Source organism: Anguilla anguilla, chromosome 11 (genome assembly GCF_013347855.1).
Source record: "Anguilla anguilla isolate fAngAng1 chromosome 11, fAngAng1.pri, whole genome shotgun sequence".
Lineage (NCBI taxonomy): Eukaryota > Metazoa > Chordata > Actinopteri > Anguilliformes > Anguillidae > Anguilla > Anguilla anguilla.
In genome coordinates this window covers 15,392,073-15,407,952 of record NC_049211.1, presented here as the reverse complement: position 1 = coordinate 15,407,952, position 15,880 = coordinate 15,392,073, and the positions used below count along the sequence as shown (strand labels likewise).

The 15,880-nt window shown below is 45.4% G+C and overlaps 1 protein-coding gene across 4 annotated transcripts in view; it reads right to left on the bottom strand.

The window, feature by feature from the left end:
* usp19 (ubiquitin specific peptidase 19) overlaps positions 1-15,880 on the bottom strand; it is a 35,470-nt gene that overhangs the window by 11,161 nt on the left and 8,429 nt on the right. For 2 of the 4 annotated variants that reach the window (XM_035381098.1, XM_035381100.1), the window contains exons 3-19: positions 11,928-12,056; positions 11,248-11,384; positions 10,658-11,140; positions 9,659-10,055; positions 9,369-9,525; positions 9,083-9,154; positions 8,527-8,642; positions 7,834-8,060; positions 6,229-6,421; positions 5,788-5,921; positions 4,526-4,684; positions 3,759-3,869; positions 2,894-3,004; positions 2,284-2,385; positions 764-904; positions 337-455; positions 4-147 (exon numbers count right to left, since the gene is read on the bottom strand). In XM_035381098.1, the coding sequence (XP_035236989.1) occupies positions 4-147; positions 337-455; positions 764-904; positions 2,284-2,385; positions 2,894-3,004; positions 3,759-3,869; positions 4,526-4,684; positions 5,788-5,921; positions 6,229-6,421; positions 7,834-8,060; positions 8,527-8,642; positions 9,083-9,154; positions 9,369-9,525; positions 9,659-10,055; positions 10,658-11,140; positions 11,248-11,384; positions 11,928-12,056 (2,932 nt within the window). The remainder of the gene's footprint in view (positions 1-3; positions 148-336; positions 456-763; positions 905-2,283; positions 2,386-2,893; positions 3,005-3,758; positions 3,870-4,525; positions 4,685-5,787; positions 5,922-6,228; positions 6,422-7,833; positions 8,061-8,526; positions 8,643-9,082; positions 9,155-9,368; positions 9,526-9,658; positions 10,056-10,657; positions 11,141-11,247; positions 11,385-11,927; positions 12,057-15,880) is intronic. The other 2 variants (XM_035381099.1, XM_035381101.1) reach the window with 1 other exon arrangement.

Below are 15,880 nucleotides of genomic sequence, written 5' to 3'. Positions count from 1 at the left end.
TACCTGGAGTAACCCTGCAGCAGCTGTGTGAGCCGGGCGTAGGTGAGGCGTGACTCTGGAATGCTGACCAGAAAAGGAAGGCCAACGTTCTCCAAGTTCGGTCGGCACAGAGTTTTGTGGACGGGCCAGTGATTCTTCTGGCATATTCTATAGGAGAAAAAGGAGAAGAAAAAAAAACTGAAAAATTCAAAACTTTGGAAATTTTAATAATAAAACATATTACTACGATGGATTAAAGGCAGTGAGTGAATCAGCTGAAGTGGCGGGCGAGACGCTGGGGGCTCCTGGGTCCCTGTGGACGGGGCGGGGCCCCGGGCCCGCAGGCTGCTCACTCACTGGTTGCAGTAGCCCACGCGGTAGCAGCCCATGCAGCGCTTCAGCTTCTCCTCCTCGGCCTGCGGGGGCTTCTGGCAGGCGGCGCACTTGGCGATGGGGATGCTGGGGACCTGCGGCCGCTGGAAACGCAATCGAGACGCGACACTGAGCCCTCCCACAAAGCCTGGCCAGACACCTCCCAGCGCTCACAGCCTCACAGCACAAAGATACCGCTTCCATTAACAGGACATGGTTCCCAAGAATAAGATCTTATCTCAGAAACAAGGCTGCAGAAGCCATTATGAAGAGTCTTTATGCAAATGTTCCCTCCTGTGGTACTAAATGCCAGACGCGTCCAAGTACACAGCAATGCTCTGTTACAGTGGAGCCTTATACATCCTGATTTTGGGACAGAGGACCAGGCAGAGTCCACTGCTCTGCAGTTTACCTGCTGCACCTGCAGGACCAGCACCCTCTCTTTGGCCAGCTCCTTGGAGAGCACCTCGAAACAGAACAGCATGTCCGAGGGGGACACCGTATCCAGAGAATGGGACGGCAGGAAGATCCGGTGGAACCGGCTTTTGACGACCTGCGGCACAGAATGTCAGGGGGTGTCTTAATAGGCAGCAAATCTCTTCAAACTAACCCTTGATTCAGATGACATGCGTAATCTGTGTACAAAGCTCCTCACAAACGTTCGCAGGTATGGACAACAAAAAAAGTATTAAATGTATTTGGTATCTAGGACTTCCAGGCTGTGTATGCAGCTGAAGTTCACCTCATTTAATACATTTAAATTTAGCCATGTTGTGACATTTCTAGTAGGGAAATATGATGCTGTTGTTAAAGCACAGTTTTTATACTTCTAGTGCCATAGCAACAGTACAGCAGCTAACAGGCTACCCGCAGTGAATGACACCTCTGCAAATGCCTGCATCATCTTGCTCGGTTGAGACAAAGGGGTTCATTTTGAGTTTCTCAGGCATACAGACAGTGTACCTCCAAATTACAGCTCTGCATAGCACACCTCAGTAACTGTGCATACAAATGACTGCTAGTCTGTTTTTTTCTGTAATGATTGCCGACACAATGTGACAAGCATAAAAAGCAGCAGGATAGCTAATGGTAATAATGCTCTATTGGTGTTTATGGGATTTGGGAGTACATCACTTGAAAACTTTACCCTCCATCAGCAATTATAAGCCTTTTACACTATTGGAACAAGAGGGCACTAGAAACACAAACACATACTCAAATTGCCAGATAGAACTAATAAAATTTATAGGACAATCTCCCCATATTTAAAGCAGAAATGCCTGTGGTTGCTGTCAGAGAAATGTTTTCTCTGAGGTTGCCAACAGTATAAAGTATTAATCTTTGACCTATCCTGAGATTAACCAACTGAAATACGTGCTCATAGCCTTCTAGAATCACAAAAGGTCACACTAAAAGTGTACAATCAGTGGTGGTCCCACTGAGATAAGCACATTTTCTGTATCTGGCTAAACGGAACACATCGGATTATGAGGCTAAAGCCAGCAAAAAAGATGAACCAGTAAATGACTGCTTATTGATTCTTACAAGTGAAGGTATGGGACCATTTACTTTATTCTGGGGCCAAAGGAGCAATGCAGGACTGCTAAGCATGGTCATAGTTCCAACTGAACAAACATTCTCAACTGCTCTAGTTTCTGACAGCACAATATTTTGTGTACAGATGCCTGGCATAAAAAAAATCTACTCTGTTTAAAATATATGTTACTGTCATCAGTTCAGGACTGCTGTTATTGTCATCTGTTCAGTACTGCTGCTTACATGGAAAAAATAATATTTGGTTTAATCGTTTTTCAATAAACCATTCCAACGCACACAATATGCTTATGTAAGATCTTTAAAAGGGGCAGGGGGCTGTTTGTAGGCTTGGCTCTTTGAGCAGGCAGAACGAGAGGGACGCAGAGGGGCCCGTACCTCAGCGAGCCGCAGGTTCTCCACTTTGATCCGCACGCTCCTGGAAATGGACTCCAAGACTTCCGCTGTGCTCGAGTTCTCCTTGCTCACACTCACCAGAAACTAGGGGTGCGCAAACACAGGGGGGAGTACAGAGTCATTACAACTCCCAGTGTTAGCCGTCTGGCTCGTGATAATGCATAAATCATTCACTGACTGCAAAAACAGTACGAAAGCACTGTGATTAAAGAAGCTTAGTGCTCTTAAAACTTTCATTGATTCTCTTTCTTCTGTTGTTGTTTCGCAGAGCCATTTTCATCTGTTAAAATGCATTCGAAGCAGCTGTCTTCTTTACTCCGAACGGTAATGGCATCATGCGACTATCAGTAATTTGAAATAAAGTATACACATTATTTCTTCATTTTTCTTTTGTGTTGATATTAAATTTATTACACATTACATTTATGACACCAAGAACAGCAATTGTTGAAAATTGTTGCATGAACTGTCAAACTGTGTTTACAAATGCAGTGTTTCGATCATTTGTGCCAGTACTGTAGATAAGAACAAGAAAAGTAAAGAAAAAACAACCAGATGACACAACACTCGAGCATTGGTCACGGTTCTGTACCTTAATGGGTTTCTTATGAGGCTCCTTTGCAAAGTAAAAGACAGTCAGCACCTTCTGCTTCTGAGGTAAGGGCACCGGCAGGTACAGGAAGGGGTCGAAGGTTATAGACACCTGAGGACAAAGCAAACAAAGTGTGACACCTTGCCAAAAAATTAGGACATGATCCTTCAATGGTAGGACAATGGCAGGGTCTATCCACTTATGCCATTACTGTCCATCTAATCCCATAACTGCATCGCTTATTTACTTACCCTACCCATTACTCTGAAAGCATCAGACAGCTGATAATAAAACATTGAATAGTAATCAAATTATATTTCTCTTTTATAAATGAGGAGGACAATAACAGAGTCTGATCATCTGTATCGCACCAATTTGCAATTAGCATACAGCGGTGCTCCCTGAAAATAACAGATTTGGTTGTACAGAATACTGGTGGGGGGGGGGGGTTGAGCCTGGGCCCAGGTCCTTTCATACACCACCAGAGAGAGATGATGCACGTCAAATTCCATTACATTACATTACTGCAGTAATAGAGCTCAGATACTGACACCCATATCTGGCCCACACCTACTCCCAGCCTGCCCTCATAGGCCCTGTTCATGATTAAAACTATTCATCAATAGAAGCATGCTAAAATGATTCATGTTATGTCATTAAGTCATGGTCAATAGCACAAGCTAAGGGCGACGAGTGGAAATTGCTAGGCTTGAAGCCCAGTCATAAACCAGTGGGACCACCTCCCCTTGCCGATTCTCCTAATCAAGTAATTTTTACATGCAGCCGCACGCCCTCAGCTGTTACCGCCATTGCAAAGACAAGGGGCCTGTCCAATCTGGAATGCCTGAACGGGGAATAGCCTGACCTTAGAGCAGATGGGGCAGACCAGCTTTGATTTGTACTGGCCCTGGAACAGGTCCACGATGAAGGAGTCGTTCCGCATCTTGTGCCTCTGCCAGGCCTCCTCAGCCACGACCTGTAAGCCAGGCAAGCGTGAAAACGTGCCCATTCATCCCACGCTCTGCCGTATATACCGCGGTCTCTCTGCATGCTCACTTACCCACCGCGCGGCTAGCACAGCTTACATTCACCGCACACATGCTGACGCAGAAGTGCCTCACGTAAAGGTACGACAGCAGATAACCATAAACCTCAAGCCATTTGTATTGCGTCAAATCTAATGCTGCTATTTGATTAAAAGAAGATCAGCGATAAACCAAAGAGCCACAGTTACCTGAAAATGAATATTGCCCCGTCAATTGTAGTCATGCATTTGTAGTTATTTAAAAAAAAAAGAAAGCTAACATTTGTTTGCATTTTCTTAAAGACAGCAGACTCTGGGACAGTAAACACCTTTGACAGAGGTGCACCTTTATTTTTTGTTGAATTTAGTACACTTTACACTAAGACTTTTAGCACCTGCAAAACCTTTCAGCACATGCAAAACCAATGACATGACCAATGATTGGTCATGGTATTTGTTTTGCACAAATCAGTGGTTGTGTTATTAGTTTTGCATGCGCTAAAAGGTTCTGAATATGCAAAATGTCATAGTAAATCAGACCCTTTATGCGTTTCATATTTAAGAACACTGCATCATTTCTGAGTTGTCCTAGCGCGGCGTCCACACACCTCGTCCTGCCGGCCGTCCGAGTCCACGGTCTCCGTGTAGGGCTTGTTCTGGATGCGGTTGAGGTCCTCGTGGAGCCCGTCCAGCAGGAAGGCCATGAACTCCTGGGCGTCGTGCTGGGCGTACCCTGTGAACTGGCTGGCCTTGCTCGCCACTATAGCCTTCAGGGGAATAAGGAGGCAGGGATTTCTGAATCTGCAATGTAATCACATCACTAAAAAATTTTTTAAAAGCACATTCTCCAAGTTTCATTGTGTGTGTGTCAGGAGCTCTCCCAGATCTGCTGTGGCTAGCCAAGCCATTTTTAATGATGTTTGTGAAATGAATTAAAATTTGATTGCCACTGGCAATGGTACTTTTTCCCTCTGCTTTACTAAAAATGTACAGAAATAAAACTGAACCAAAACCGTGACACCAAACCCATGAACCGAACCAAACAAAACGTGTTTCCAGAACCACTGTACCTTTAGTTTTCCCTCCTTCCACAGTTTCTCCCTACTAAGTTACCAGGTTTGCCACCTGCATAATAATGGTATGAGTCCCCTTCTCCTCCATTTATTTCCAACAGGCAATAAATGCATATAAGATTTTCATAGCTCGAGGCAAATTTTCTCAACCAATTCCAGAGAGTAAAGATGCAAGCTGCAGCCGGATATCTGCAGTTTCTTAAATAAAAACCCAGCAAAATTCTGAATTAACTTTCATATTTAATTGAACTAAAAGTTCACAGCCCTTAAGCACCTGCACAGCAATCCAGGACACCACTTCATGAAAACCAAATCAAAGTTCTCAAATATTTACAGAAGCAAGCACTCACAGCTTAAATTGCAGGCTTGCTGAATCAAGCAATTAACCTCAACTGCAAATAAAGATGAACATGATTAAATCACTAGCAGACCAACTTATTTTGTACCAAGGCATAAATCTACAAAATGTTTTAATTTGAACCTACAAACTCAGGTAGCAGCAACACAGCAAGAAATAACTCTCTTTACTCTACTCTCTCCAAATTTTCAGTCAAAATGAAATAGTTTTGCATCAGATGAACTGAAATCCACTGCTGGGCATTTGGAAGAGGAGTAAGATGTACAGTTGGCCTGATAGCAGGGCAGCCTTCAGCAGTTCAGCTGCTCGTTGGACAGCTGCATAAATGCAGATACAGCGCGGAGCTAAAAATGGCGACGCTAATTCTGTAGCCTAATGAGTGACTGAAAACATTACTAGATGCACACTAGCTGCTCAGAGAAAGCGTCTTCCTGCGTACCTTGAGCTTGGAGGGCTGGAAGGCGTGGTGCGTCCCCTTCCACAGGGCCCGGAGCAGCACCGCAAAGCCGATAGCCAGCCGCCCACCCGTGCCCAGCGGGTTGCTACAGTTAATCTCCGTCTCAAACGCCCGATCTGCGAGCAAACACACAGCACAGGATTATCAATGCGCACTCAGACAATGTCACAGTTATGAGCAATGTTACTTCCTACGAACAGGCTGCACGGCACGACAGGCCCTAACAAACGTGACAAACCAGGAAGCAGTTAAAAATACATCACTGTAATGTGTAACTGTTGAAACGAAATGTCACATTACTAAAAAAACTTTCAGTAAGTGTCATTTATTCTAATTTTAATTCAAGTGTTACTGAATGCACTGTCGGTTGGAGGCTGTGATGCAGGAAGGAGAGGAGAGGACGTGTGGAGAACAGAGCCTCACCATGAAAGTAGTCACGCAGCTCACGCGTGTTGGACAGCGACTGGATGACACTGTTCATGAAGCAGGTGTTGCCCAGGTTGACCAGGCCCGTGAAGCCTGGCAAGCAAACCTTCTTCTCCTCCTCTTCCTCAGCGCGCTCGCTGCCAGCAGGAGGCGCGTGGGTCATAGGCGGCACCATGCATGTGGGCTTAGGCTGATGGGAGAGGAAGAGGAGGAGAGAGGGGGAGGAAGAGGGCAGAAATTAAACTTTTTTCAAACATCACTGAATGATAAATCATGATAAATCTGTAGCCAACAGTGAACGCGACTTGGGTAGGATGAACCTCCGAGCGTGTTTATGTCCTCTGAACCGTTCGGCTGAATCACTGTTTATAAATAAGATGAGCGCTGCGAGTGATGAATTAAAGGGCACTGCTGAAGCTGGCGCTAATGGTAATGCATTAGTAATGCATTCACAATGACAGGCTGTGCACAGTGCTCCCATAGTCACCAGCGTCCTCGGTGCCCGAGCCAAACAACACGACTCTGTCAACGGCAGTCCACAGCTTCTGCTTCAAGGCCTGAATAATGCTGGATTCTCCAATCAGCGAACGCTCAAAATAGGAATGAAGGGAAAGACTTATGTACAGACTTTTTAGCGGAAAGGTTTCTCTCATATTCTATTTTTATATGAATGCAAAAATTTCCCCATCTTGAACTGAAATAGCTGGCGCTGAATGTTCATGGCCAGCAATGAACTGACCACTCATATGTCCACATTGCTGAAACGATCAATTATTTATTTGTAAGATCATACTGACCACATACTAAATTCCTGTAAACTGTAGACTATGTATATAAAGCCTAAACAAAACTTAGGTCACGTTACACCAGAAAAACATAAGATTTCCTCCTTTCAATGAAAGATGTTTTGCTACTGTGAAATATCACATTAATCCACTTAGCAAAACCATCAGTTTCAGTACAAAACCAAGCAGCTTTCATCTCATGTAGTCTTACTGAAAAGACGGCAATTTATAACTTTAGACTACTGCCCTTGTCTAAATTTGTGGTCTGACATGCTTCTTCATAACCTCAGGAAGATACAAGTTGTCAGGCTGTTGTGCATGCATCACCCACCCACTCGACCAGGAGCAGCATGGGGCATTACCATATAATATGGGTATTAGCCCATCTGTGTTTCCTAATACATTAGTGGCATTTCATGTTCATTTGAATTTCAATATAATTCACACCTGTTGCCACCAGGGTGAAAACCTGCTTTTTACCCCTTTAAGGACAATGAATCGTTGTCCCCAATTATCCTTGCTTCTAGGACTGCCAGAGAATAAATACATATAGATGAGGACCTGAGGTAATTTTTCAATGCAACAATATTCATAGCGTCAGCCATCTTGTTTGTTGTTCTGTATGACACACTGATATCAAGGACAAAGCATGAGTCATTGATCTGAGATCTGAATTCATTCCATTTCCCACAAACTAATGAGAGAGAGGGAAATGAACGCAACTCAAGTGCAGCCGCCACGTGGATGCCGTTAGCCTAATGGCGTTTCCAGCACATTCTACAGTGCGTAGCCACAGAAATCCCCCTTCAGTCCTCACCGCAGCGGCGAGGAGCGGTTCCTGCTTGATGGGGACGTGTTCGGCGACGGTGCGGGCCGCCACCGCGTCCAGGCCGCTGTTGTCCTCGGCGCGCGGGGCCTTCTCCTTCTGCTCCCCCGCCCGGGGCTCCTCCTTGGCGGGGAGCGCGTGCTGGCTGCTCCCTGGCTGAGTCTTATCAAGAGAGGCAGGCCCTGAGGGCACAGCAACCTTGGCGCCACCCACTGCACCTTAAACAGAGGAGAATAGAGCTTGTGGTTAGGAGCTAAAGGCCGAGCAGCGTGATGGTCCAGCAGCTGAGGATGCGAAACCAAACAGAAAAGGATTTGTGTTCATGGCACACTTGCAGACCTACTTCTGTTTTTCTCTTTTGCTTTGGGTTTTACACGTTGCCATTTACACCGAACAGTTCATATTTGCTCCATTCATGTTCAAATGATGGGTGATGAAAGGGCTGCACGGACATTACCAGGCAACTTTTACTAACGTCTGTCTACACCCTCCAACCCTTTGATTGGCTCAGCATGTACAGAGTCCTTGCCATTGGCGGGCCAAAAGTCTCTATGTAGAATAAGGGAGACAGAAGTCTACACACAGCAGACTGGTATGGCCCATCTGGTGGATTTTTCTGTCTATAATGAGCTGGGTGTGCGGTGGCTTAAGAAAGGCAGGGCAGACAGAAGCCAGGCTGCAGACCTTGTGTTGCGGGGGCCTCCAGGCCCCCCCAGCGCTGGCTGTGCCTCTTCTTTAGTGTGATATCGATTCGGGACGGGGTGAAGGCGTAGGTAGACTGGTCAGGGTGGATGAGATTCCTGCAAACGGGGACAAAATAAGACCCACCATTCACAACCTTATACATACACAAAAACTACACAATTAAATGGTCTGCATTACAGACAGACCCGAAGGAAGACAAGAGTCCCGGTAAAACTCACTGAACTGAATTCTTATTCAATGGTTACAATTCACAATTTAACAGTTGAACCCAGATTCATCCCGCTTTACATACATTCAGTTTTAAACCTATTACAACGAGCATCCCTCATGTGACTAACTTTCTATTGTGCATGCATGCAAGTCTGAGACATCTGAACATTTTTTGATTGTGAGTTCAATTCCTAGTGCTTTCCTTTTCTCTGCAATTCTGCTTCTAAATAACATACTCGAAGCCAGGAGCTCGGTTTCCCAGATACCAGACCCCACAGCTACAGTTCATTATGACACATACTTTCACGTGACTTAGAGGCCCTACCTGAGTTTGACCTGCCACTTAAAGACAGTGTTTGGTCCACAGTCCGGATGTAGCCGCAAAAAATTGGCATCACTGTCAAAAAGGAAAAAAACACAACCGAGTTATAACGATCTGCCAACGCATCTCTTAACCCTTACACAATGAAACTGTAAACTATAAATACGTGCGGTGATAGTGGCTGGTGACAGATTAAAATCTGCAGTATTTATTCCCCTTGGAGCCATCAGGCCTGGTCAGAGGCCAGGGGGCGCTGCGCAGGCCGGGGACCTGTGCCCGGGGCGGTCACCTGGTCTGGAAGATGAGCGTGAAGTCTTGCTCCCGGAATAGCACCTCCGCAGTCTCCCTGCATATCCCTTTCATGTACACGTTCACCACCATCAGGTCATTGCCTTTCTCATACGAGTCGTTCTTCACAAACTTCAGGTTCACCATGGGCTCCGGAGCTGTGAAAGGTAACGAGGAACATGTCTTTAGAGAGCAAAAATGCAGTTTACAGCGTTATCACCAGTAACTATGCATTAGATTCCTAACTGCGCAAAGACATCATGGTATAATAATAGAAAAGCAGCGCTGCACCTTCCTGCTCCTTCTCCAGGGGCTCCTCTTTGGGCTTGTCCGTCTTCTCGTCCTGCGTGCCAGGCTTGCTGGCAGGGTCCTGCTTGCAGACGGTAGCTGGGCTGGCCTCTCCCGCTCTCTGCAGGCTGGGCGGTGTGGTCGTCTCAGGCTCCACGGGCTCCTTTCCTCCTGCCTCGGCTCCCGTCTCCCCCTCCGGTCGCCCCTGTGCCGTTTCGGCTGCCCCAGCTGCCGCGCCCGTCACGTGAGCGGGCTCTTCTCCAGCCGGGGCGGGGCTCCCCTCAGCTGCCCCAGGCTCGGGCACAGCGGCCGGGGCAGCTCCCGCGGCGGGGCTGTCCTCCTCACCCGCCCCAGGCTGGGACGCACAGGCCGGGGAGCTCTCCTCCTCCTGCGCTGTCACCTGCCACAGAGCGCAGCGCAGTGAAATGAGAACACAGACAGGCGAGAGTTCTCACATAGCACTGACTCTGATTTTGAGTACCCTGTTCTGAAACATGGCCCTGGGTACAAAGAGCACTGTAAGACTATAAGCTGTAGCACTCCCCAGGTTCCATAAACATTCTGAATAAAAAAATAAACTTTATAATGTAAATGATGCGGTTCTTTGCCAGTGTCACCCTATGAATGTACCTTCTGGTGACAAAAGTGATCTATGAAACCTTCACAACCTTTTAACTTTGTCTGAGCTGTGAGAAGCATATCCTCATCTTAAGACCATAAATTCACCTCAACAAATCTAATACAACTGAAAACAATCTCGTGTATGTGTGTGTATGCGTGTGTGTGTGTGTGTGTGTGTGCGCGTGTGTGTATGTGTGTGCGTGTGTGTGTGTGCGTGTGTGTGTGTGTGTCTGCGTGTGCGTGTGTGTGTGTGTGTGTGTGTGTGTCCGTGTGTGTGTGTGTGTATGCGTGTGCGTGTGTGTGTGTGTGTGTGTGTGTGTGTGTGTGTGTATGTGTGTGTGTGTGTGTGTGTGTGTGTGTGTGAGAGACTGGTGGGCCTACCTGGGATTTGACTCCATGACTGCACTCTGTGGAGGGCTCCACCTGTGTGGCCGGAGGCGTCTTCTCTCGGCCGGCCTGTTTCGGTCGGCCATTTTGGGTGACGGCAGCCTCGGCCTCTGCTTTACCGTTAGCTGGACCCTTGGCCTGGGCGTCCCTCAGGACCCCCTGCTCAGCGTCTCTGGGGCCCCTGACTGGGCGGCTGGTGCGCTTGGCGCTGGGCTCGGCCGGCAGGTCCCCTTTGCCCACGTGTTTGGGCGTCTCTGCGCCCTTGGTCCCGGGGGACTCGCCCTTGTCGGGCACCTTGTTCTTTATGGAGCGTTTGACGCCACGCTCGGGTTTGCTGCGCTTCTGCTCGGTCAGGGGCGACGGGTGTGCGGAGGCCCTGGGCGCCTCCACCTTCTCCTCCACTTTCTCTAGCTTCACTGGCTGCTCTTTGCTGTTGTCAGTCTGGATACTTACGGGTTCCTTCTCTTTTTTGGTTGCCTTCAATAAGACACACACACACAAGTCTTGTATATGCTTTAAGGTTACAGAGAGAATTCACACACAGTCAGAGACAGTGTGTACGTGAGCTGTGGAGATCATTTTACCATCAAAGATGGCCAGGTGTTGAAGGGGATCTTCTTCTGCATGACCAGCTGCAGGAAGCTGCCCTTCTCCTTGTACTGAACCTTGCTGCAGGAACTCTCGATCTCGGCGCGCAGGTGACAGCCCCACTGGCTCCCATCTGAAAATAGCAGTCACAGCCCATCACACTCACGCTTGTACTGCAGGCCCGAAGGCCTCCTGTCACACTCATACCCTCAACGCTACCCAGCTGAAAGCCTGCGTTTCACGCAGACGCGCCAAAATTAGTCGAGGAAGCTTTTCACAAAACATAAAGACAGATCGAAATCAGTGCTCAACGTCAGTCACTACACACCGTTTCTTAGTTTGCTTTTCAGACAGCATTTGGATACTCCTAAATTGCAGTGGGATACACTCATATTTTCATCCATAAGTACAAATACATTTAAATAATTTTCTAACAGCGTCACAAGACTAGGTTTTTTTCTGCTAAACGGGCTAAACCGTCTTTGCTTTCCCACGAACCTGTGGAACTGACTTTATTATGTAAATTATGTCAACCAAAACAGAACACACATTTAGAGCTGAAATTGGCAGGATTTCATGCGCGCTTATTCGGCGCACACTCGCGCAGTCTGATTGCCTCTAAAAGGTTTCTGATGGCCCATTTGCTAATGCACAAGCGCGACGGCTCGGGACTCACCTGGGAATCGGACCTGACAGGCGGTGTCAGAAAAAGCAACGTTCACGTCCTCCACCTTCAGGACGCCGTCACCAGAGCGCAGCTTCACAATCACCTCGTTAGCGTTCTGTTTCCAGTCCAGGAAGGCATCTACAGCACACACACACACACACACACACACCACTCAATGTCCTCATACCCCACACAGAGCCTAACCTCATCAGTTACAACTGAGAGAAGCATGGCTGAAAATGGATATCAACCCTGAATTTCCGACCTTGAACGGGTTTCAGTCTATTAACAGACCAGGTAAAGTCATGTTTCAGCCCAGGACTTATATAAGTGCTTCTGGCCACACGATAGGCATGTAGATCCAGCTAGGATGTACAGTGCAGTATTCAAATCCAGCATTTCTGGAGAGTTTTTCTTATTTATCTCAGCCAATCTGAATTTGTGCCCTGGAAATAAATGTCATGTATTATATCATAGTGTAGTTTAATGACTGTAACATTGAAAGGCAGTGTGGGAGCCATTTTAAAGCCCTCTTAAATACCAGCAGATGCTGATGTCTGTGTTCCACCAGAATTAAACAGAAGGGACAGAAGGGAATTTTTAAAAGCTTTCACCACAACATGTCATGCAGCTTTAAATAATTCATAACAAGACATAATAGCAACAGATCACATCATAATGGAGACATGTACCACTCTTCTCCAGCAACACAACAGTTGCACTGCCACTGGGTTTGTGCAGTCAGCAGAAGTTTCTCTGCCTGTGCTGTGAGGTCATTCCATGCAGAACTTAATTTTTCTGCCTATTTTCTGCCTATTTGAAATGCCCAATTGGATTCATAAGCTAAGCTCATTACTGAACCCACTGCTTTGGATGAATGCACATAAGCATGTACTGTTTTGATTAGCTGGTGTAGGTACCTGCATTTGATAAACTCTGACATGCTTTAATAAAGTTGTCAATAGAATGATGATGTACATTTACAGAATACCTATTAAGACAACGTTAGTTAGTCCACTTATTACTAAACATAGTCTCAATATATCTTGCAGAATTGAAGCTCAGTTCAGAAAGGTTTAGGAATGAGCAAGGTAGCAATAATTTAAAAAAATGTTTAAATTCAATTTAAAATTGTTTAAATTCAATTAAATTCAATTCAAAAAATATGCAAAAACCAAAAATATAATTGATTATTTTTAAAACTGTGAACTGTGAATCTTATTTAAATATGAAATATCTGCATTTAGGCTAAGTGGTGAGCACAACTAAACACTGTCATAGACTCTTCATTCTTGCAATTTCACAAAGAGCTTTAAAATTCATACAATGTATCACTGCACTGCATGTGACAAATATGCAGACAAGTCATTGCCTTCAAAACTGGTGCATTATGTAATTACCACCATTAACCATGAGACATCAGAAACATCACTGTATACAAACCCAGCATCTGATCCAGTAAGGTTCAGAAGCAGTGTGCTATTTTCAGAGCTTAAAGTCAATAGTAAGCAAGCCAGTCAGTAAATTTCATTCATGACTGAAATTAGTCCTCTTTTACAAAATCCTTGTTGAAAAAGGAAACTAATAATATAAATGGATGTCACTAATGGCATCATGAGCAATTACAAAATATTCATGTATTTAATTCCAAACCTTAGAATTAATTAAATTAATAAATTACACTACAAAAAGAAATACTAAAATGGTGTGAAACCATATAACAGAGAACTCAAAATGTTGCAGAATGGCCATAATTCAGTAAAGATTCCAGTATGAGACATACAGATAAATATTAGCTGCATCTACAATACCACAATACCTTCCGTCACAGCTGCACCAGACGAGCTGCTGCCCATCTTGAGCTATCCAAACTTTCCCATTTGTTTCCGTTCAGACAAAATGAGTAAAAAGTACTCAGATCTAAGAAGGAGCATGGCACTGGTGCTCAGTGTACACACACTCAGAGACAAGTGCCAGTTATTTGGAAGCTACATTTGCTTTCACCTTTACTACTATGCTGCATGTGTGCATGCGCGTGCGTACATGCAACATGCGCGCGCATGCACACACACACACACACACACACAGCACATATACCAACAAGCACTTATGCGACCCCTCTAAAGGTCACAAGAAAAATGAACCCCTCTTTCACTCCTGACAGTGAGCCCAGGGACTATCCAGTAATGAAATAATAAAAAGTACATTGCTTTCTACATTAGTCATAAATACAAGTTATTTTGCCCCAAACGGCACTGGTTAAGATGGGAAAAAATGCACTCTTAATGCAACACTTACACAAAGAGGGCTTCTATTGTGGGATGATGCCACAGTACTCATGGTCCAGAATGCAAAGCCACTGAATTGATTAGTCTAATGTATTGGTGATACAAAGCAAGGGAGAAGCAGAACCGTTTGCATGACCTTGACAAACCCATTTTCACTGAGGTCGAGTTCACACCAGCTTGTATTTCAATACTTCAGCAGGAATGGGAGCATGGCACATGCACGCGCGCACACACACACGCACATACACACACACACACACGCACGCACGCACACACGCGCGCACACGTGCACACGCACACATGCGCACACGCGCGCGCACACACACACACACACACACCTACCCATCTGATCAAAGGGTGTTTACACTAAAACATTTTTCCAGCAGGGCCTTCACCCAGAGTTCCTGAAGGAAATACGAGCTCCCAGCAATACATGAAACCTGTCATCAGTCATGCAGATTTCACAGTAAAAACACTGCAGCACAGATAACAATGGAATCGCATTCACACATACCTACGCACACTGAAATTACCATTCAATATGCAGACTATGGTAGCTCACCTCAATCTACTACTTAAAGTGATCGTATTATATGTATTTAATATTAGCAAAAACTGGAGGTCTTCTTGAAAAGCCTACAAGACGAAAGGAGATACTTCATTGCTCAGAAAATGTAGGTGACCAGAACGGCAAGTATCCCAAGCATTCTCATGGAAGATGCCATTTTCTTTGCAAGGCAGAGAATATATTTAAAGAAATAACGCCTATCGTGTTCAAAAGCCGTCACGGAAAGAAGAATATACAAAGAAAAACGAGAGTGCCAGGGATCATGTTCCAGGCTGCCTGAGGACATGTAGCTGCTGTTCTCACACAAAGGACATCCAGTCCGCTCACTGAATAATAAAGCATTCACACTCTGTGGCTGCTAAATTATACTTATTATAATACTCTTGATCATAAGTATCATATTGTCACCTGTTCTTTTTGATAGCTCTGACACATCTTGCATATTTCCGTCCCAATGACATTTAGCTGGATCTTCCAAAGACTGAGCAAAGTCCAGGATGAGGGACCCATGACCGATTTCCACTGGGCTAACTCCATCATAATCCCTTCCAAAGACACACTGGCAATGTGACTGTCCATCATCCTGCTCTTGCTGAACCAAATGGAGGGTGAAGGAAATCGCTCAAGGGTACAAAAACAAAGCAGCCTCACAAGCACACAATCGCACATTCCCCTTCAGAATGCACACATCTACCTACAGTGCAAAGCCTTTTCCTCTCTATGCCAGGCTACATTAGACCGGGCTGTTTTATCCTAGTGATGGACATGCAACAGCAGAAGTTTTCTGCCTTCAAATATTATCAATCAATCAATCAATCAAAAGAGAATTTCAAGAACGGAACATTCTGCAATAAAGCCATAGCGGTTTACTTTCATAACATCATGGTCTGCATGCCTCAATGATTCCAAAAAAGACAACTTGACAACATAACCGATGTCAATGTAATGATCATGCATCGCCAGGAAAATGCACCTGCTTGTCCAAGGATCCCTGGCCATTCTCATTATATGTAATTAACACAAGCCATACAGATGGTACAGAGGACATGAACATCTTGTACATTCGACCACTCAAAAACTGTGGATTTAATCTTCAAATGATTTAT